This window comes from Sitophilus oryzae, unplaced genomic scaffold (assembly GCF_002938485.1).
Source record: "Sitophilus oryzae breed Bouriz unplaced genomic scaffold, Soryzae_2.0 scaffold_1274_pilon_pilon, whole genome shotgun sequence".
Lineage (NCBI taxonomy): Eukaryota > Metazoa > Arthropoda > Insecta > Coleoptera > Curculionidae > Sitophilus > Sitophilus oryzae.
The window spans coordinates 2,993,760-3,018,240 of record NW_022145920.1 but is presented as its reverse complement, the minus strand read 5'-3'; the positions used below and the strand labels follow the sequence as shown (position 1 = coordinate 3,018,240).

Genomic DNA, 24,481 nt, shown 5'->3' with positions numbered 1-24,481 from the left:
TACTTAAAAATTTGTACGGAGAACCCCCGGTGCGCGAGTTCGACTTGCATTTGTCCGTTTTTTTAAATTATCGTAAACGTTTTAAATATATATAAAGAACTTATTGGTCATCTTAAGGCTGTCTTCGGTGTCATATGGGAAAGCGGAGAAGTTCCTCAGGACTTTCGCAACGCGAATATAATGAATATATTTAAGAACAAAGGAAGTGCATCAGATTGCGGAAACTACCGAGGAATTTCACTACTGGTTATCGGAGGAAAAGTCCTCGCAAAAATTATGTCAAACCGCCTTCACCCACATATAGAAAAAATCCTCCCAGAATCGCAAACGGGCTTTCGCACCAACCGCGGTACCGTTGATTCCATATTCTCTGTCCGCCAACTACCGGAAAAAGTAAAGGAACAGCAGAGTAAACTTTATGTTGCATTCATCGACCTTCGAAAGCCTTCGACTCTGTAAACAGAGATGCACTTTAGGCAATTATGCGACAGTTCGGAGTGCCCAACAAATTTCTTACTGTGTGTAAAAGCCTCCATAACAACAAGTCGAGAGTGTCACATCATGGATAACTGAGCGATCCCTTCCTGACAAATACAGGAGTTAGACAGAGATGTGTCCTAGCTCCTCTCCTATTCAACATATTTCTATTATAGTGGACAGCAAACTGCAGGAAAGAGGAGAATGGGTGTTAGATACAGGTATGGACGGCGGTTTGTTCTACATAAAAAGACTCATGGCAAAAACACGTATAAAGTTCATCACAGAACTCTAATACGCTGATGACTGCGCTCTAATTGCAAATACGTTACAGCAATTATTACAGGAAATGCTGAACACATATACCTGGGCATACGAGACTTTGGGCCTTAAACTGAATATCGATAAAACTAAAAGCATGTGCACTCCCCCGGAAAATCATAACAGCGCTATAAAAATCGGAGAAGAACTATTGGAATATGTATCGGAATTTAATTACCTCGTCGGTTTTATTTCGGAAAAGGCAAATATCGACTCTGAAGTTCAACACAGAATCAGCAGCGCCTCAAGAGCATTCTGGAAATTAAAAGACAGTGTTTTCTACAATCATGACTTGAGCACAAAACCGACACTTGCAGTATATCGAGCAGTAATAGTCCCCACCATGTTATATGGAAGCGAAACCTAGGTACCGCGGCCGTACCGCCGCCGCCGGCACACTAGCGCATAGACAACTGTTAAGAATCAAATGGTACCACCATGTCTCAAACGTATCAGTCTTTGAAAAAGCAAGATGCGAGAGCGCTGAAGTCATGATTACTAAATCTCGCTTAAGATGGGCTGGCCACGTATGCAGGATGCAAGAAAACCGCCTACCGAAATATTTTCTTTACGGCGAACTTGGTAAGAGGAAACCGGGTGGACAACTCAAAAGATACAAGGATGTTTTTCATGAAAATTTAAAGGGGATAAATATGCAGCATCAGTGGGAGGAAGCAGCGCAAAATAGAACGCAATGGAGGAGAATTGTAAATTCAATTAATTAACGACAACCAAAAAGTAAAGAGGCAACAAAGTAATGAGGTTTTTGAATGTCCGGAGTGCGGAAGAGAGATAACATCACGTATCGGGCTTTTCAGTCACAGAAAAGCTCATGACAGGAAACGCCTTGCGTAACCATCTTCTGATGCGTGTCAAATACTCGTCAGCGAGTAATGGCAGTAAGTAAGTAAAATTTTTAAATTATGTTGACTGGTAGGGTGGACGATAGGCATTTCCCTAGAGGGATGTATAAAGGAGGATTTTCGTTCGTTCTTTTATTATCTTTATAAATATTTTTAAAAATAAAAAAGTCGATGTAAAATTTGGTTACACTATAAACTTGTTATAAACGATTAGCAATGTAAATAACTAATGTATGTGTAAAAAATCATTTCATTCAAATCTATAAAGCTGATGTACTTTAAATGCTATTTTATGAATCAATCAATGTGCTGTTCATCACCTGACAGGAAGTCTGAATATCTACAGATACATTATCTCAAATACTTGAACTGTTTCAAATGAAAATTTGTAGATGTATATATACAAATAGGATATTTCCAGAAATATTTTCGATATCTTTTGAAATATTTAATCAAAACGTCGAGACTCTTTACGGGGGACGACAAATCGAAAAGAGAGAGAGTGTCAACAATTTACTCAAGTATTTAAATATTTTTATTTAACTTGGCAATAAACATATTGCGCATTAATTTTAAGATTACCTCTACTTACGTTATTTGTTTTGTGGTTTATTTATAATATATTGTGCACAGATACGGCACACATACACGTGATTTATCGTGGTTATCATTAAAAATCTACGTAAATAGTCAAATAAAATATCGAATGAGTTGTCATTGTTTTATTCCATATCATATTAAAAAAAATTAAGCCGGATAAAGATCCTTTGAAAATACTTAAATGTATAATCTTATCAAATAAATCGGATATTTAAGTATTAAGATATTTAATTCGACTTTGTTTTGAACATACTTCTATCGTATGATCTAAAAAAACGGCGTCAAAGACGGCTGGGGAATAACAATCGATGATAATTTTGGCGAGGTCAATCTCTAGACGTCATTTACTAAAAATTGACTCAAAACTTGTGAAAAATTAACACTAGTTATAGAAAAATTAAAAAAGAATAGAACGTTTCCAGTTACACAAATCTATTTCCAAAAAATATTTTTTTCTCGAATTTCAAACTACGCCATTTAAAAATGACTTTTACTCAATATAAAAATAAATTTCAGCCTTCTTAAGGCCAACAAGCAGTAAGGTGCCATTAAAAAATAAAGAAGAGTATAGGGCAAGTAAATGACATCTAGGGCTTGACCTCGCCAAAATTATTATCGATTGTCATTCCCCAACCGTCTTTGACGTCGTTTTTTTTCGATCGTATGGTATTAATTTTGTGCAAATTAAGTTATCTACAAAAATTGATTATATAATTATTATAATAATACAGGGTGCGTCTCAAAAGTGGCTCACCCCTATAACTTCTTTATTTTTTCAGATAAAAAAACGAGATTTGGTATGTTAGTATATGACATAAATTGGGATTGATTGACGCATTCAATTGTTTTTGGTCACTTCCTGTTTCACCGGAAATGACTACAATTTTTAATTTTTTTAAATGGCACCCCCGGTATATTTTTACTTTATTCGATAGAAAATGACATTCTGAATAGAATGACATATGATATGTCAAATTTTGACATTCTCACTTAATAAAAAATAATTGTATTTTAAATTTCAATCTATAGTGCCATGGCTATTGGCTGTTAAAAACACTAATTCTTAAAAACACTAATTCTTAAAAACACTAATTCTTAATCTTAATCAAGAAGCCTTGGAAAAAGATTTGATCGTCTAACGTTTTTAGTGTCTTGTCCTGGCCGGTTAAAAAATGCCCAAATCGTATTTTTAATCATATCTCAATTTTTTTAAATGGAACGAGGGTGGCTCATTAGCACATTTGGAAAAAGCATTTTTTACGAATAATTTGATACCACACACTTGGTATTTCGAGTCAAATTTTCGTTACGAACCGCAAGTTATAATTTCAAATAAACGAAGTTGGCATATGACATGTCATTCTATTCAGAGTGTTATTTTCTATCGGATAAAGTAAAAAAATACTGAGGGTCCCATTTAAAAATCAAAAGTTGTAGTCATTTCCGGTGAAACAGAAAGTGACCGAAAACAATTATTGAATACGTCAATCAATCCTAATTTATGTCATATACTAACACACCAAATCTCGTTTTTTTCACTGAAAAAAATAAAAAGGTTATATGGGTGAGCCACTTTTGAGACGCACCGGTATACAAGGTGTTTCAGAATAAGTGTCCGATATTTCGCAGGGTGATTTTTCAAGTATTTTAAAGGTAAAAAGTTCATATAAATATGTCATCTTACGTGTTCAACACTGGTGACCGACACTGCACTGGTGCGGTCACTACTGTGGGGATTAGGGTCAGGGTTGGCAAATATCAGATATTTATATAAATATCAAATATCGGATATATATCCGATATATATCAAGTTTTGATATTTATTTTTGTTTTTATTTTTTTATGTAAAATTGCGTTTAGTATCAAGTAAAATCAAGAGCTCAAGCAAATATTTTTATTTCAACTTAATTATTGTTGCTTTGCCCATAATTATAACATTAAAACAAAAGTATATAAAAAATATACAGAAATTCTAAAAAAATAAACAGAACTTCTAAAAAATAAAGAGGAATTCTAAAAAATAAACAGAAATTCTAAAAAATAGACAGAAATTCTAAAAAATAAACGGAAATTCTAAAAAGTATACGGAAATTCAAAAAAATAAACAGATATTCTAAAACTAACAACAAACAAATTTATATTTGATTTATTAATTTCATTAATGTTAAATCATCGTCAGATTCGTCAGAGTCAGAATCAATTGATACTGTTTCTGGCACAGTTTTTGATACATGTGAATTGTCCCAGATCCAATCAATATTATCTTTTTTGTTTTTTTCTTTCTGATTGTTGAGTTTTATTTTTTTATAAATATCATGATATATATCAAGGTATAAATATCATGATATATATCAAGGTATAAATATCATGATATATATCAATGATATATATCATGCCAACCCTGCTTAGGGTTTTAAGATTTATATTAATTTTTGTTTAAATATATTTTGTTACACAACGTAAAATCATATATGATAATGGCAATATAAATATTTATTTACCCGTTAATGTAATTTTCATTAATATTGGATTATACGAATACACTCAATTATCGTACATATTAGTGAAGAAATCTAAAGTTTTTATTGTTAAATGAATGTAACAAGTTACAAACCATAGATAACATAACTACAAAAAACAATGTCACACGTTTAGAAAAACATTTCAATTAATATTAAGTATTTACAATAATTAAAATACATAATATGTAATTATAAATCATCCTCACTGAAGTCTGAGGCGTCAGAATTTCCAACTGAAATTAGCAGAGATTCTACTGTCTCCTCCAAGAGATTGTCAAGATCCCCAATTTTTTGCTTCTCTTTTATAACGTGGTTTATGGCATTTGTCCAATTTTCGGCAGAGATTTGTGTTATTGTTACTTTTAACTTAAACTTTATATTATTCCGCTACAAACACTTTCATTTGTGCCCATATAAGTTCGAAGAGATTTAATTCACAATGGTAGGGTGGCAACCGAAGCACATTTATTCCACGCGCTTTAGCCATTTCGTCAGTAACATCTTTTTTAAACTGTGACTTGCTTTGCTTAACTATTTGTACCAGCTCCTTTTTCATAACATTCCATTTTCGAATGAAATATCCTTTTGAGACAACCAACTTAGAATGTCCCCTTTCCTCCAAGAAGCGGTTGGCATTTTTTCTACTAATCTCGAATGATAACTGGCGTTGTCCATAACAATGAGTTTTCTGGAAGTAATGTTATCATTTGAGAAAAGTATTCTTCAAAACGATCAGCCGTCATTTCTTCATGATAATCCATTATCTCCCCCAATATGCGTTAAAATTAGCCTGCGTTCTTTCCCGGAAGGGATTTTCAAACCAGTCGATAATTCTTCTAAAAACGGTACTTCTTTTGTCATTCATTCAGCTTCATTCTCATGTTCCGTCTATTTTATGCAAAAACCGTGCGTCTCACAAAAAAAGATCAAGGGACATAATTTGTCCCAAATTGAATGGAAATTATTTTAAAAGTAATTATATTTTAAGAAATATTGTGGGTACGATTTTTTTCTTCAAAAATATTCAGTCGGCAAAAATTTTCCCTACGATGCATGCCCCGTACGAACGCCATTAGGGAAAATTCTAGAAAATATTTTTCTCTTTATATTATGAAAAAACATTTTTTTTTCTCATAACTTTGACACCCTGTATCTTAAAAGCAAAGCATTTTAGCATGATTATATGAACTTTTTACCTTAAAAATACCTGAAAATCGCTCTCTGAAATATCGGAATTCAAAAACACCCTGTATATTTATTTTTCAAATGACACCTAATTTGCTATACACAATATATAAGCTATAAATAAGATTTTCAAGAGTTTATAAATTTTAGGATATTTTTGAGTATTTACGTATAGGGTCGTGCCGTAATGTTTGCGTCAGACGTTTCATCCATTCATGAATTTTAAAATTTCCTATCCGAGTTTATTTTTGTTATTGTTTTACATATCTTAGTTCATTTCAAGGTCGAATTAATTCAGGTATACCCCTCTATTTTTTAAACTGAATTTTTATTAACTATTCAACAATATTTAATATACAGGGTGTTTCAAAAAACATGTGCCATCTCTCGTGCGGAAATTCCGAATGTAAAAAAAGATTTATTTTTCATATAAACTGAGGTCTGATTCTGCTTTGTTCGTGACTACAGGGTGTACAATGTGTACAAGTCTTTTTTTTCAATTTATTATAATTTTCCTCCAAGTATTTTTAGTGATTCCAATGAAATTTTCAGGGTAAAAGTTACTATAAATGCGACATATTTTAATGCTAAAAAAGTGTCGAAATATACACCAGGCACGCGGATATGCGTTATCACTGGAATATTTTTCTAAAAAAAGTATGTACGCCACTGACTTTTTTTCTCTTGTTAACGAAATAGTGTAAACCGTTTAATGCCGATTAAAAATTGTCTTGATATTTGTCGATTTCGCACAATTTTATTAATTTGCTTTGGTCCAAGCCTAAGAGCAACCTTTAAAAAAATGTAATATCATAAACTTGCGAAAGTTTTAAATAAGTACTCATTGATTCCTAATCAAAAAATATGAAAAAAAGTTCCTATAAACGTTGGTATGGAAATGCATTGTTTTAAAATTACAGGATGTTAAAACTTTTTAAAATTAGGTCTTTTCTAATTATCTCAAATTCCATTATTATTTATCGGAATGGTCTAGGAGAAAAATTATAATAATGTCAAGGTGTCTGTAGCGCTATCTGTCGGAGAAGCGAGCAACTAAACTGCAACGTGTCAAGAAACCTGGCGAATTCACCAGAAAGTAAAAGAAATATTACAGAATTCTATAGAAGGTTCCAGAAACAGTTGGTAGGGGTATATAAAAGCCCGCGCTCGGCAGTTGGACAAGTTTTGAAGTTTGATAATACCGCGTTTTAAGTTGTGAATTAATTGGCGAAGGTGCAATTAAAGTTAGAGTAATAGTAGTTGCATAAATTGTATATTATAATCAGTATAAATTGTGTGTACAGAGAGAGAAAAAAATTAATTCGTTAAGTATTTTATCGTGAGTTTAAATTAGTGGACCGACAGAATCCGTAACAATAAATAGAAAAAAATATTAAGACTTTAACAACTTGTAGCTACGAAACAAAGCCGAATCGGATCTAAGTTGATATGAAAAATAAATCTTATTTTGCCGTGAAGAATCTCCCCATGAGAGATGGCACATGTTTTTTGAAACACCTTGTATAAACAAATTTATCATAGCTAATATTTGTTATCTGTTTTAAAACTAACAAAAACAATTTGTAGCATTTTAACTATAAGTTAGTTAACTTAAATATCTTTATATTCTTCTTATTTTCATTATAAAACTCTCCTACCGAATGTGAGTATGTTAATCAAGGTTATATCCGCCACAATTTTTGAAGCACCCTCTAGACCAGTGATGGCAAACGCAATCCATTTTTTTTACTGTTGCAAAGTTTTTATGGTGGGTATGAATGCATTGTGGGAATGAATGCAATATAGCTTTAAACAGTGAAACGTATACATATCAATTGGGTAGGGTTTTTTATGCTCTAATTTTAAAAACGACATTTATCTGCGACAGTAAAAAAAATGGTTTTGAGTGACTTTGGCGCCCTATAACTTTGTCCCCGTAGGTTTTAGAGGTTTGTTACTTAGAAACGAAAATGTAGAGAATCTAATACTACTCTACATTTATATTGTTATTATAAAATTATATGTATTGTTCCATAAAATTTTCTCTGGTTTAGCCAGAAAGTCGAATCCCAAATTTTTTTGAGTTTCTCAAAAACGGTGAGTTGGGAGGATACGAATTATCGAATTTAAGCTTTTCCAGTGGGCCACTTACGACTGAGAAAGTATAAGTGCGGGGGTAATTTGATGGGAGTTAAAGTGGCAGATTGACTGTACTAATATCTTGAAAGATAAAAAATTTCCTAATAGACATGTTCACTAATTTCAATGAGTTTCGATAGCTACATATGAGTAAAAAAACATAGCACTCAAAATTTTTCTTAAAAACTATAATTTTCTCACATAAACGTAAAACAAAATTGAAAAATGCAGCAAGGCTAGAAAACGTACCCGACTCGAGGCTACCTGTTTTTGACGTCACTGCTTTGATCGATCGATGACGTCCTTACGATTGTGCACTTGCCGCATTGTTTTTACAGACGTTCGCCAAGGTGTATTGTTTATTTTCATTGTTTTGTTGTTTTGAAGAAGTAAAATGAGTTCAAATAAGTGGTTTTTTGTCCCTGGGTGTATTAATACTTCAAAAAATAATCCACAGAAGTTTAGATCGTTACTTTGCGCCCCTTGCTTTTAATTCTTATTTTCTACTTTTAAGTGCATTTAATTTTAAGCTTGTTTTTAGAAAGTTTTTTTATCAATTTTTTCACTTGCAAATTTTTCGCTTAATATGGGTCCTATAGGGTGTCCAATTTAAAATGAGGTGCATGGGGATCTTGTAAATAAAATAAAAAAATAAAAATAATCTATGTCTATTTTATTTTAAATCCATACCGTTACGTAGATACAAGGTGAAAAAGAAAAAATGAACATTTTCGAAAAACCACCATATTTTCTTTATTATTGGAGCTAAGGTAATCAAAATTTCAATATATGGGCAAGGCAACATGGCAATTTTAAAAATGATATCAAGAAAAACCTAGGCCTTCTATGTTGCGCACGGCCAAGGTCAGCTTTTATTTTTCTTATGTGCGCCATATTTAAATTTGGCATTTTAAAAATCCTTATTAAAAATGTTTTCAACCATGTATTTCAATATGGCGCCCATAGGAAAAGCAAAAGTGCACTTCGGCCATGCGCAACGTAGTAAGCCTAGACTTTTTTGAACATGATTTTTTAAAATTTCCATATTACCTTACCCCTATGTTAAAATTTTGATGACCTTAGCTCCAATAATAAAGAAAATATGGTGGTGTTTAGAAAATGCACATTTTTCTTTTTCTCCATGTATTTACGTAACGGTATATGAATATTAAATAAAATAGACCTAGATTATTTTTGGACACACAAGAACGCAACTTTTCTTCTATTTAACCGATCTTGTAACTTTAATAGTCTTTAAGATCCCCATTGTTCCCCTCATTTTAAACTGGACACCCTGTATATGTGTGCGAATTTTCAGGCCAATACAATTAAAATTTAAGATTTGGCTCTCCTTCTCCTTAATACGGCCTTGTATCAGATCAACAATACGATAATTTTACATTGTCTTAGCTTCTATATACGCATGCAAATTTGGCCCCCTCCTCCTAAATACGGGCCTCTGACAGCTCAAAAACTCAATAATTTTGTATTGTCAAAAACCAAGTGTTGTTTGTTATCGCTTTCAAGTAAACCCGTCCTCCATCTCACTAAGTAGCTTTGTTTTTAAACTAGTAATAAACTCCAAATATTAATCACAATAAACCAAATTTAATATACAAACTACATCCGAGCACAACGCGATATGTCGTATTCTAGCTTGTTCTGTTGGAAACTCCACAGCGTGCAGACAGCACCGTTTACTCGCGCGGAAATACCGATCGAAGCAGTGACGTCAGGCCGCGTTTAGCGGATTCAAACGATTACGATAATTTCGCACAGATTTTTGAGGCATAAGCCTTTTTTTAAATATTTTACTTTGACTTTCGGACAAACAATAATTTTAATCTGAGAACTACCTACATATAATTAACCAAGAAATTCTTAATAAATATATGGATGGACGATTTTATTCCATAAATACGTTTAAAAATTTATGACGTCATTTTTTTAAGAAAACGTCCGAAATTTGGATGCATGAAAACTAAACTTATACATTTTAATATTTTGACGTAACCAATTTACCTTTTTTTGTTTCCTAGCCTATTACTATAATTTTTAGACCATAAGGATGCTAAGCAGCTGCATATAATATCTCCGGTTAGGAAGAGGATAAAAAGTTGCGGTTTGCGCGTTTATTTTGGAAATTTTGTGCTCTATTTAACTGTGTGGTGTAAAAAGATATATTTCTTTTTACCAGCTATTTAATTTTTTTATGCAAAAGCGCATGATCTGTATCGATGTCAAACAGCGCCTTCTAGCTACCACGAAAAAATATATAGAAACAAAATTTATACTGGATATCATTAAGGAAAAAAAGCTCAGAGATTTTTGAAAATGCATATTTTTTAAAAATACCCTGTAACTCCGAAACGGTAGCAGATATAGATAGATGTATGGGTTCGGCCATTACAATAAACATATATACTATACACATAGCTGTGCACAGTGGAGCAACTAAACACAGACTTTTAGTAGTACTCGAGTCTTTTTTTTGTGGGGGGGGAGGGCTTAGGTCACTATAAGATAATATTAATTTGAGGTTAAAACCAATTTTAACCGACCTGCACCAGACATAAGAGAGGTGGACTAATCCCCTCTAGCCCCTCCCTGGTTGCGCCACTGGCTGAGGAAAGGAATATCCTATTAATTCCACTATTATTGTCCACCAAAATATAAAGAAAATAATAAAACATCCACTCTCTTGTCTTTTTAATTAATGCTGTAATAGTAATAGGACAAGAGTTCAAAAGGTTTAAGTAATTTTTAATAATTTAAGTTTTATTCCTTACTATTCAGGTTTGCTTTGTTCCTATCTTCTAATATTTTACTTTGTTCGTTGTTATAAATACAAAGAAAATAATCTTTGATGATCATAAATTCTTAAAATCAATAAATAGAAATAGAATGTATAATCGTGAATCTCACCTGTGCTAAATTAAATAACACTAGAAGAATCAAACTGCATAACTTTAAATTTGTAAAGGAAGCTAAGAAAAGATTACCCTTACGTGTATACGTTTAGGGCCACAAAGGACGTATCGTACTACAGTCTAGTAACAGCGTCGTGACGCTTTTATTTGCGTCAGCAGATCGATACACCGACGCCGACGTTGACCTCGGCGCCTGTCCACCGGCGACTCGTCAAAATAATTCCAGCCGTTTTCAGAACTGTAGCAGTCCGTTATTCACAAGGTAGAGTTTTGATTGTTTTGTTAAATCTATAAAAATAACGAATATTAGTGGCCCATAATTTTTAGTTGCAACTATTCAGATAGTGATGAGCAAATGTAAGACCAAGACCAAGACTCGCTTGGTCTTGGCCTTGCAGTCTAATAGTAGTCTTGGTCTTGGTCTTGCTGCTAGACTCTTGCAAGTACTGAACTTTTTAATGGATTTTTACTAAAGGCACTTTCTACATAGAAAATCTTTCAATTTTTATTTTTATTTTTTTTTGTATTTTAAGCCATTATATATTGTCTGAGGAATTTTTTTAGTTTTAAATATACGAGGTGGTCCGAATTTAAAATTCAGACACTCTGGCAATACAGGTTGGCGCATCTCATTCGCCTCGGTTGTTTATAAGAAAACGGAAAGTTGTAGAAACAAAAATTTATATGAGTATATGTATAGAGGCAATGCGCATAATTTAAAATTATTTTTAAATGTACAGTTTTTCTTATGGAACACCCGGTATTCTATTTGATTTTTGGATTCTTCGGCATAAAATAAAGCATTTATTATAATGTTTAAATGTTTTGGTTTTTGAAATGTTTAAAGATATTTAAATATGCATGCTATAATAAAAAAGTTTGTCAACACCCTGTACATTACTTTTTACGGTTAATTCTTGTGCTGACTTTGAAGCCAGAGAAATAAACTTTACTAAAAAAATTTATTACTTCCTTAAATGTATACAGGGGTATCAACAATTGCTGGTCTATTTTAAATATTTATTTTACATAAAAACTTCGTTATTTCAAATAAAACACTATGTATTTTTTAAATAAGTCGAAGCAGATTTAAATGCTCTTTCAAACTATATTACGGTTTCCTACTTGTTTCCTATACCTATCTGGCTCAGATTTTGAATAAAAAGCATTTTTTCAATAAAATGGCAATCAAGATGGCTGGTGTCGCCATGGCAATTTGCTAGTGACAGTTTGTAGCTATAACTTACCGACAATAGTTGAATAAGTAAGTATTTATTATTTTATCAAGAAAAATAAAGAAGTAGTTATTTGATTTATATTACGCTGACTTGTAGATATATCGGATTTTCTATAAAAGAACCAATTAAAGCAAATTCATTTTCTTCACTTCCAACGACAGGTTTCTGTCTAATAGGCATTTCATAATAGTTTTTCAAAGGAACGCTTGTCAAGAAAATTGTCAGGGTGTTCCATAAGAAAAAATATAACTTTGGTATCGATCTTAGTTCTGACGCAACCTGTACATTTCAAAATAATTTTAACGAACAAACGAAGCACTTTTGTACAACGTAGTTGTTCTATGGCCACAAAATATTGGAACACCCTGTACATTTTTTCGGCCTGCGTTGGAAAAATTAATTTTTCAAAAATTTTTTTCTCAAAAACTATGCGATGTAGCGTTTTTTTACAAGAGATAAACAATGTAGTACATATTAAAAGCATCATTTTACGGAAAGAAAATCTGTCATTGGTGGAGTTGAAAAATATTTATACTAAAATTTATGTAGGGACCCTTCCCGTACTTTTTCTTGATTTTTGTGAAAGCCAAAAATTAAAGCACTTAGCAAAACATAGACACTCAAAATCACATTCAAATCGGAATAACGGTTCTTAAAACATCTAAAAATGTGTCTATTTTTTAAAAGTTTGATGCCCACTAGCGGACAAACGAAGCACTTTTGTATAGGGGTAAATTGTGTCCAATGAACGTATTTTGATTCCAAAAATACGTAGTAGTTCTATGTACAGGGAATATTGGAACACCCTGTATAGCGATATTTCTTCATGTTTAACCAAAAAGACTTTAACTTAAAAAATCACCGTATTATTAAATGATGGTCTAAATTAAAAGTTCAAGAAAACGGCATTATTTTAAATCAGGTTTTTCATGATTTATAACTAATATAGGATGAAAAATTTACCTGCAACGCCTATGGTGCTCTAAATTTTTAAAAGTCATCGCGGTATTTCAACTGAAGGTTAACGTAATTCTAGGGATTTCTAAGGTTTGTCTAATCATTTTTTTTTTTCGCGGACTGCCTTTTATCGATCAACTTCTAAGAAAAGGTTTTGGCTCTATTCTTGTAAAGTGTAGGCGTAATTTACCCTAGTGACGCAGTGTATTCGTGTTGACGGGCCGGGCCGTTCAACAAAAATATACACATTATCTTTTGTGTTTTTTACTATCGGTCGGTATTGAAATTATTATAAACCGAATTATCACAACTCAATTATCTACGTGCCAATTTTCGAAAATGGGCCATTTAAAGAGGAATTATCAATTTTTTGACAAGTTTTCAGATGTTTTTTAAAGATATTTTCTTTTCATTTGAATTACACAAAATTGCTATGTTAAGGGTCCATTCCACTAGTCCGAAAAAGTAGCAAAATAAGCGTTCGGCATTTAACGTTTTATGTAAAACTCGCTAGGTATTTTTACACAAATAAAGAAGGAAATTAAAGATAAATATTATTTTTAAGATTTTGATGGTCAAACATCAACAAAATATTCCTTATGTTTGGACTAAATTTTCTCGAAAATAAAGACATAATTTAAAATTCCGTTACAATACGGAAATAGATTGAAGTGTTGTGATTACATTGATATATAATTTATATGGTTTTGTAACAAATTGCTCGCTATTTTGTGGCAAATGGTGAAGCTCTGCAAACAGTGGTGGATACAGAGGGGGTGGCCATGGGACCCGGGCCCCCCTAAAATCTATAAATTGGGTTAAATATTAGGCTTTTGGGTTAAAAATGGAGCCCTAAAAAGCAAATTCTACATTACTTTTTATTTGGGCCCCCCCCCCTAAAATAAATTCCTGTATCCGCCCCTGTCTGTAAACCTTAATCAAGCCTGAATCCAAGCACGTTTGTAATTTTAGGTGCAGTTTGGTGTAGCTTAACTCGACAGGATGGGGCTAAGCCTTAGGGCAGATTTCTGAAATATAATATATATTTCCTTCGGCCACACCCGCTCCCTGAGAGCGACCCGAACAGTACTGTCTTACTGTCTTTTTTTTCAAAATAATAATAATAATATTAATTTTCATAACACTAATTTTGTAAGGGCCTATATTTTACCTCACTAATTCTGAACAACTTAATAATCTGATACGTTTTGATATCTTGTAAGAACTACATTTTTAAACATTCAATTCTTATTTTTTGCCATCATACCACATGCCAGTTGCCCGCACTAATTTTGAATGACAATATCCAATTAAAAATTTTGTATGATCCTTCTTTGACAACAGAGTTCTTCCTCCGAGGAGTGGATATCTATTTCCTACGAGGGTATACAGTATACACCCTTCCAAGGTGAGGGTTTAGCCCTCCGCGCCCTTCACAGTCGAGGAGCTTTTCTCCGGCTGAGGTGGGGGCTAAAGGATATGTTTCCATTTTCTCCATCTCTTTAAAGGTCGATTCTCACTATACCTTCCGTTTCCATTCCATATCCGTTCCGTATTTTTTATTGTACTGACCTAAGGTACTGACGCTATACATAAGCTTCCGTCTGTGCTTCCGTTCCGTATCAGTTCCATACTTTTTATTGTACAATTTATTACATTACGAAAGTTTTATTTTAAAAATTTGTATCTTTTGAAAAAGGTAGTAGATTTAATTAATAGGTGAAAGAATAAATAAATATCAGCGAAATGTTAGCACAGCTGGTACAATTGTAAGAACTTGACAACGCTGTTTCCGATACGCTAGAGTCCGTCCGCCAAAAAAATGTATGGTAGGAGAGGATATGGAACGGAAGGGAAACGGAACGGATAGTGTGCATTGTCCTATTCATTTACATGATATAATATTTTATGTAAACAAGGTATAGTGAGAATCAACCGAAACTTGGCCTCTCCTTAGACCTGATAACGGTGTTGTCCCGAATCTATAATAAAGGCTAGTATTATACATATATATCTTTTTCTCTATTGCCTCCTTGGATTTGTGGTCAATTCCTATTGTGAGGACCAAAATCAATCTGATTCCATTTTTAGAAATGTCGCAATAATGCAAAATAATAAAATATATGAGTTTTAATAAATTTAGTTACTTAAAAAAATTACTTAAATCGTCGATAAATGCAGCATAGTAAATTCATCGTTTTACTTCGTAAGTTTTAAGTTTTGAAAGTTATAAATGTATTATTTTTTCAAATGCCACAAAAGTATTAATTTTTGCGACGCCGCCGACGTGATTGACAACATAAAAAAAAAGTCATTTTAACGCCTAGGCATAAAAGTAAAGTGCTTTTACGCCTAAGCACGAAAGTACGAAAATATTATATTATTAACTTTTATAATATATTATTAATATATACATATATTATTAACTTTTATTTAACTTTTTTAATTTCACTCAAAATGAGTTATTTGCGTCATTAATGATCTAAATACAAAATATTTTCATGATGTCTGTCTGCCTGTCCGTCTGTCTGTCCGCCTGTAACACGATAACTCAAAAACCGCTGAACCGATTTTAACCATATTTGGCACAAAAATACTGTGGCACCCGAGAATCTAGCCATTAGTTTTTGCTGGGGGTAGGGGGTTGGTTTGGTTTGGTTTGGGGGTATGGGAGGGGGTTAAAAATTTAAAAAAATCGTAACTCCAAAATTACAGTAGCTAGCGAAACGCGGTTTTCAAATTAAGATTAGGAATAATATTCGCAACAAAATTTGTAATAACATCAAAATCAGTCAAAGTCGCAGTTTTTGAGATATTAACATATTTTAGTATATGGCGGCTATACGTGCCTCCCGGCGCCAATTTTTTGATTATGTAACGAGCACTTTTTTTACTCACTTATTTCATCGAACTGCTTGAATCCATTTTTGCTTTTGATCAAATCGGTGTGAGAAACTATGAAGCTATAAAATGTTTCGGGAGACTTGAATATCCGGGAAGGTTGAATTATTGAATGTTATTGCACCCAACAACGCCCTAATTACGCTCTCCTTTCGCGTTAACATTCTTTCGGCAAATTTATTAACATTTGAAATTATCACAACACAACAGGACGCCTAGTTCGATTTTTTTTCATTTATTTTTTACTACCCGAAACAACGTTACATCGCACAAATCTCGTATCTGAGTGTTATAGTCTCAATAACTGCCCTAGCAAAAAACTAAAATACTTAAATATTATGACAAAACAACGATTTCAATATTATTTTAATGCTACCAACATGACGCACAGTGTTTCAATGTGAGAAAAAAGTGGACATTTAAGTATAAAGTCAACATTGAAAAGTACTATTTTTTTTCATCATCACAAATTGGCAATACCCTACGCTATGTCGGTTCACATTATTTCTTTTTTATAACATTTAGTTTCCGAATAAATTTAATTGAAACTTGCACTTCCGAGTCACAAAAATTTAGCCAAAAACCCTGTCTATTTTACAAAAAAATGTGCTACAAAAGTATTGCTTGATTAAAAATTATTTTTTGCGTGCAAAATCTATAAACCTTTGGTAATGTATTTCTGTTAATTTTTTAAAAAATTATGCAGTAAGTAGACGGGAAACGTTTTTCTTTTTGGTTTAAGTCGTTTTTTTTTACAAAATTAATGTTTCCGTTGACTTATAAAAAAATGTTTAGATTTGTTTAAGTTGGCAAATATCTTGTTTGATAGAGCCACTTTTAGGGAAAGAAGCCTATATTTTCTAAGAATAGCAAATATTTGCTATTCTTAGAAAAAAATGCTTTTATTTCACATTCTGCAGAGGTATTTATTTTGCATTAGTCGACACGGATTCAAATGAAGGCGCATAAACTTTCAATCCTTCATTTGTGGATAAAATATTGGAATGTCTCCTTCATATTGCATACAATATAGATTTTAAGTCTTGATCGGCAAAGGGCGAAAACAAAACGTTGAAAGAAGAAAGAAAGAAAGCAATTAAAAAAGCCTTTAGAGATGAGCTAGGAATAATATTGGATGTCGTTAAACAAGGACATGGAACAACAAATGATGGTAAAACGGCCAGAACTTTCTTCAGCAATCACGAAGTAACCTCGCGAATAACTGATATAGACAGAAACTAATTTATCGGTTTGCAGTTATCCTTCAAGTCACTTCATGTGAGAAAATAATTAATTTCGAAAAGTTTCGGGCGTACTTGAATGTCACTGCAGAGATGTACGTATTTTTATACAGCCTGTATGCCCTCAAGTGTTCGCATCCTTTTGATACATGGTGCAGACATTTGTAAACATTTTAATTTTATTCCAATTGGGAAATTGACCGAAGAAGCTTCCGAAGCTAGAAATAATGAATTTAGGACATTCCGTCAAAACTTTTCTAGAAAAATTAGCAGAAAACAAAACAAGGAAAATATTTTGCATAATTTGTTTATTTCGTCAGACCCACTAATTTCATCTATTAGACGAAAATACAGTTGGAAAAAGAATTTCTCACTATATCCAGAAGCGCAGGAATTATTAGATGATATTCATATGGAAGTAGGAGATGAGGATAATGATTGGGATTAACATTATTTACAATTAGGTAAGAAGATGTTGTTTTATTTTTAGCACCTCTTTAGATCTGGGATTTTTTTGTTTCTAAATAAACTTATACCACACGCTCTGTAATAACAAATTGAAAAAATATTTTCGCTCAATTTTATCAATATTCATGGTAATTATATCAATACTGACATTCACTAAATTAAAATCATTGATGTCCATTGTTTTTCAATTTCGTCACACTGTGTGACGGCGCGGCTGGGGCGGCAGCGGCTGCGGCGTGAACTAGGTTGGGATAATTTCTGATTTTTGCCGTTGAAGCGCTGCGGTCGGAATTTGTTGAAATCAACTGAAATGCACCAAGCCTATATAAAAATGTCCAATAAGAATACTGAAATAATTGTGATAAAGTTATAGAGTATTAATAACAAAGAAAGCAATATAGCTATTATACTGAATAACATTTCTTTAAACTTATAAAACGGGAAGAATGAGGAAAGACCTTTGAAAAACGTTTTACAATTGAAACAAATAATATTTTTCAAACTAGCTAAGGTAATTTCGAAAAGTTACATCAAAATATGATAGCAGCTAGATAGCAGGTATATATACTATGCCATTAAAAAGAAAGAAAGCATTTTCATTTTGTCTAAATCGCTTATTTAAAATACCTACACCTACCTATTTTCTATTTTGCGTTTTAAATACAAATTTAAATCTATTATCACAGCTATTATCTATTTTGTATTTTCATTTCAATTATATTTCAAAGGCCATTTTTTACCCACCTCTGTCTATCGGATAGGAGATATGGAAATAGGATCCATGATCTCTGGACAGGATACAATATTTTGATGTATCGATGCCAAATCGATACTTTACATTTCGACTGCATTTACATTCTTACCTATTCCTTCTCTGGATTATTTGACATACTCCGTCACGATTTGACACGTGATTTGACATATCCCTTAACCTTAATTTTTGGTTGGATATTTTTTGGTGGTTGTTTATATTATGGATTGTTGACTTTATTGATGTTAATTTTTGTTTGTTTTAATTGTTACATTATTTTACGAAATACCAACATGATACCAACTGAGTGGAGTCACAAAAATGTTAATATTTTCTTTCTAGGTTTGGAATATCTGGAAATTTAATCTTCTTTGATATAAAACCACTAAACGTGCTGTAAAACATTTAAACGTTAGTTTTTAGTGTTTTTTTATATTTAAGGATAAATATGGTGGAAGAAACTACGAGCTGTATAAATAATAAACCAAAGGTATGTTTCTCTCTTACAGTTTTATTTTCCGAATTTCAACATTCAGCTATCTATGTTTTTAGCAAAAAACTAATAAACCTAAATCAGTCTACGAATGGAGCGTGAGAGACGTACAAAATTGGCTTCGCCGTCACTGCAGCGACTATCATCCTCTATATGCTGATAACTTTGTTCAGCATGATATCACAGGCCGTGCTTTGATAAGACTAAACGATAATTCTTTAGTGAGGTAAATGAATTCATGTAGCAGAGTGTCATTAATATACAACTCTATTTTATTTATTAGACTAGGAATTCGAGATCCAGTTCACCGGGAAGCTATTTGGAGGGAAATTCTAAAACTTAGACTAAAAACTGATATAATTGAAATAAGAGATCTGCAGTACCGAACAAACAGCTTTAATTAGGAACATTTTAAATAAAACTATAATGTCAGTATGAAAAAGCATGTTTTTTTAATTACAACCTAAAAAATAAAATTGAAAACAGTTACAACAATTTATATAATATATATTATACCATTACATATAAGAATTGTTAGTTATATTATTTTTATTTAATCATTCATTTTCAGCCTTAATTTAAGTAAACATGCAATTGTAAAGCGACTTGTAATAAAACTTTAATTCCTGGCATGAAACTAGCTATCAGAGCAAAATCTGGGCTTTGAACCAACTGGGTGTGAAGATATAACCCATTGGTGTAATCTCCATTTTGTACATATTGCACGATTTGATGTAAAGATTTTGATGCATTTGTAGATAACTAAAAAACAAAAATATACTTTTTATAAAACATTAGGTTTGTTCCAACCGGACCGAGAACTGATCCTGGGACAGTAATTTCTAGTCGCCTACTTATTGTTGAAAAGTTTGATCGTTTATCAAGATTAACAAATGAATTGACTGATAGGAAATTACTATTCTAGGTTCTCTCGTCCGGTTGAAATAAACATATTATTTAGGTCAAATGTTTTATTTAGACAAATAAGAAGTAGGTAAATGTGTCTTCAAACTTCAGGGAATATTGCCACAAAACTATATTACTTTAGCGAATCAAAAAAAATTGTAGTAGTACTAGCCTTCAGATGGAGCGGAGCGTCCGCGCAGACCCTCCGTCATGTTTTTTCAACATAGCCGTCGGACGGAGCATAAGCGCCCATGTGAAATTGTTCATATAAACTCATGGTACTTGCTCGACGTCGCGGACGCTCCGCTCCATCTGAAAGCGCTGTGAGGACACAAAGATCTGATTGATTGTTTTGGTTTGGTTTGGTTTCAAACCAAACCAAAACATTGGTTTTGGTTTGGTTTGGTTTGGTTTCAAACCAAACCAAACAAAAATATGTTAAATGTCAAGGAGTACAATATCATCCTCTTTTGTCAAAGAAGAAAACATTAGCCAAATAAAAATGGTCAACAAGGCCAACAGTTAAATAGACTTATTTTTAAAACAGCTTAGATTATTCTCATTTTAATTTGATTCAGATATTTAAATAATTGTTTTTTCTTTTCATTCAGGGAAGATGTATTCCTTGAAACATTATGTTTTTGTTTAGTAAGCAAATTTGTGTATAAGTGAAGAGCTACACTGACAACTATGTTTCTGCTGAGTCTAAAGACATATGTTTTTTATATAAAATAAATGATTTGATTTTCAATGATTCTTTGTGTAGTGATATTTCCTAGAGTTTGAACTGAAAATTTTTAGTGCACTTACTTTATTATACCTAAGTGAATCATATAGAACTTCTAATCTTCTTCCTACGTCCTCTAATTTCCTCTTGGTTTGCTGTAAATTATTTTTTTAGTTTACGACAATATGTATAATCTACCTAATGGGTAAATATATGACAGTGACGGTTGTCTGTCATTGCTCACTCTTGCTGGTCAGATTTTAGCAATAGAATGTCAGCCAAAAAATGTAAGAAAAAACAATCTACTTTTGAATTAAAATTACAGACAACCGTCACTAAAGACAAATATATTTTTTTTGCAAAAGTCGAGCTTTTACATGAATAATAAATAAAAGTAATAATCCAAGGCCTGGTTATATCCAGGCGGCTCACTGTGAAATAAGAACCTCAAAGCTATGACTATCCAGCTACTGTTTATGAATATTATACATATACCAAATGACCGAAAAAAAAACAGCGTCAAGTTACATTAGAATTGACCAATAGATGAGATTCGCCATATTATTTTACATATAAAATGTCGTCTATTTACAATCCAATACTTTGACGCCAGTTTTTGTTTTCCATTGTATGTTATATAGACCTGGCCATTCTAAATCCGTGATCTGTATTTTAACCAGCAAGACAAAGGAAGTTGATAAGAGTTGAGAAAGAGAGACAGACAGAAGGATGCATAGTTGCCGGTTATTACGTACGACAGGCTTGTCAAAGAAAAGAGAGTGATTTAGGTGAGCGCAACAATAACTTTTGGATTATGTGAATGTAGTAAAATGACTAAAATTAATTATCAATATTCAGAGCTGCAAGCTTACAGAAAGTTTTTTTCACTTAAATCATTTTAATGACTCAAGTCATTTGATTTTAAGTCATTTATCAAAAGCTGCTATTAAGACTTAAAATAAGTCTTTTTCAAAACGACTTGTGATTAAATCTTTATTCCGAAATAGAAAAAGCTTAAGTCAGATTTTTATATATTTTTAAGATACATTTTTAACAGCAGCATTCCTTTTTAAACTGTTAGGCGGCAGCCAAGAAGCAGAATAAAAAGACAATGCTTAACACCCATCACCCCTTTGTAATAGATATATATTCGATCGATGACGTCTAAACTGTAATGGTAATAAGTACATACTACAAAATAGGTTAAATTGAAGACAGTGATGTAGACCAAGGATACTATAGAGATAAGGATAGTTCGATTCCTATCTTCCTGCACTGTCAGTTTTTTTACGTCATCTGCTGACCGAGTTGAAGTTGGCGCTAAAGATTTTAGACAGTGACAGTTATTTTTGCATTTGATGGACGAGCGCACAGTGCGTTGGAAGATAAATTTAGCGGGACAAAAGCGTTTGGTTAGAAATAAGCCAAAAAATGTGTACTGTAAGAATAAATAGTAGACATTCCAATTAATATAAAAATGCATGAATATTCTTTGTATTTCGATACATTTTTATCAACCAAATTTGGTCGTTTTCTGCTCAGCAAGGCAGAGATCATACGAAAACAAAATATTTACAAGTGCTTATACATTTTATTCCAAAGCCAAATTATGTTGAACATTGCCAAAGGTATGTACTTTTCTACTGTACGTATATTATTTGTTAAACTCCTTCGTGCCTTTGTTCTGCAGATATCAAACTTTCACTTTTATTCAAACATCTATCTATATATTGAATGATGTAGATCTTTTGAGTTACCAATAGTTACCAACACAGTTAGTTACAGTCACAGGGAGTTCAAGCTTAACAGGTGAATGCCCAGAAAATTTCATTTCAATCGGATAGTATAAAAACAAAACAACTCCATCAAAAGGCACTGAGTTTAAAAGTTGTCTTAGATACTTACTATATATGAATTTACAATTACCGAGTGTTAAAATTAAAATTAAAATATCTATCTTAATTAATATTTTTAAATTACAATATAGAGGGTGTCACAAGATTACAAAGTAATTAAAAAATAACTGCTAAAGAGTTTTTTGTAAGTATTTCACCTAATATCATAATTTTATGTATTTGGCAATAGTTTACAATACGGTTTTTGTGTGTCATGTACGAATAATATCATAGTTTTATTATCTTGTATTTATTTATTAATAAATTAAGTTGTTAATAAATAAATAAATTTAACCATATAGTTGCTATATATTAGACCATTTGCTACGTTCTTAGATTTTAAGTCCCAAACATTGCTCTTGAGATTCAGCGCGTGACGTAGCATTCCACGGCGACTACGACAGCGGCGATTTTACGCGATCGAACAGTCCTTTAGAATATATACAGTCCTTGGATGTAGACAGGTTAATGGAAAATCAAATGTATTAAAAAGAGATAAAATTGGGTCGACAAATTTCTTCTATGCGGTATTGCCGGATTTTGCATCAAAATTTCAAACAGCACAAGTAGGCGTTTACGAAAAATGTTGCATCTAGGGTTGGAACTTTATTTTTCACTATTAGTTACTTATTTTACTACAGCTGTAACAGATTATATTTAGTTTAGATATATTATCATCATTTCAGTAGTCTACATGAAAGTTAAAATAGTTTATATTTTTCTACACACATTTGTAAAAAACCGACAACACTGTATACCGCTTTTGATTTTGTCTCTCTGTCTGTCAACTGGTCATTTATATTATTCTCTGTTCCACGCATTAAAATCCAGACCACATAAATTGGATGACCAGCAGGGTATAAATATAACTGTAACCGTAATAAGTACATACACTACAAAATAGGTTAAATTGAAGACAGTGATGTAGACAATTTAATGGAAAATCAAATGTATTAAAAAAATAAAATTGGGTCGACAAATTTCTTCTATGCGGTATTGCCGGATGTTGCATCAAAATTGCAAACAGCACAAACGGCCAGGGTAATTTTTTTCAGAAAATTCAAAAACACGTCAATTTTGTTTGTGAGAGGGACAACTTTTGCCCCAAAAATGACTGCAAAATCTTCAACCCTCTAAGCGGGGGTGTCATCCCCCAACTTTTTTCAAATGGGAAGGGGGGTCAAGTGGTACCGCAATGAAAAGGGCTTTATTATTCTATACTTTCCCGCTTCGTTTTTGAAAATCGGTCGAGTCATTGAGAAAATATGAAGGATTGAAATTTCTTAAGCATTCATTATTTTTAAAATAAAGTTCGATTATTTCCACTTTTTCTGGAAGTGAGTACACCATAATTGTTAAAAATTTTAACGATATTGAGAAGAACTTCAACGCACAAGTCACAGAACAGCTATCTAGCAACTGCCGCACCTGATCGTTCAACCTTGTGGCAAGTGAAAAAATGCGTAAACATCTAGAAATAATAAGAAAAAACAGCAAATTGGTTGAAGGAATTTATCCTTATCATTTACTCTGATAAATGTTTAAATAAACTTTTCAAATTTCAATCCTTCATATTTTCTCAATGACTCGACCGATTTTTAAAAACGAAGCGGGAAAGTATAGAGAATAAAAAGCCCTTTTCATTGCGGTACCACTTGACCCCCCTTCCCATTTGAAAAAAGTTGGGGGATGACACCCCCGCTTAGAGGGGTGAAGATTTTGCAATCATTTTTGGGACAAAAGTTGTCCCCCTCACAAACAAAGTTGACGTGTTTTTGGATTTTTTGAAAAAAAAAATATATATCTGGCCGTTATGCCTTGCTGAACGTTTTCGATGGGCCACCCTGTATATGTATGTCACACTGTA

General features: G+C 32.4%; 3 protein-coding genes across 4 annotated transcripts in view; 1 reads left to right on the top strand and 2 right to left on the bottom strand.

The window, feature by feature from the left end:
- The window catches only part of LOC115874366, a 33,720-nt gene extending 22,570 nt beyond the window's left edge, over positions 1-11,150 (bottom strand). Inside the window, exon 1 of the mRNA XM_030889508.1 lies at positions 11,033-11,150. The gene's annotated coding sequence lies outside the window, so the exon portion shown is untranslated. The remainder of the gene's footprint in view (positions 1-11,032) is intronic.
- Positions 11,151-18,751: 7,601 nt separating this feature from the next.
- LOC115874367 (protein aveugle) lies at positions 18,752-19,623 on the top strand. Its single transcript, XM_030889509.1, has 3 exons — positions 18,752-19,083; positions 19,146-19,312; positions 19,370-19,623. Exons 1-3 carry the CDS (start codon positions 19,042-19,044, stop codon positions 19,488-19,490), a joined length of 330 nt encoding a protein of 109 aa, XP_030745369.1. The 5' UTR covers positions 18,752-19,041; the 3' UTR covers positions 19,491-19,623.
- LOC115874364 (protein transport protein Sec31A) overlaps positions 19,518-24,481 on the bottom strand; it is a 28,567-nt gene continuing 23,603 nt past the window's right edge. For both annotated transcript variants that reach the window (XM_030889503.1, XM_030889504.1), the window contains 2 exons: positions 20,803-20,874; positions 19,518-19,848 (listed from right to left, as the gene is read on the bottom strand). In XM_030889503.1, the coding sequence (XP_030745363.1) occupies positions 19,660-19,848; positions 20,803-20,874 (261 nt within the window). In that variant the 3' untranslated portion in view covers positions 19,518-19,659. The remainder of the gene's footprint in view (positions 19,849-20,802; positions 20,875-24,481) is intronic.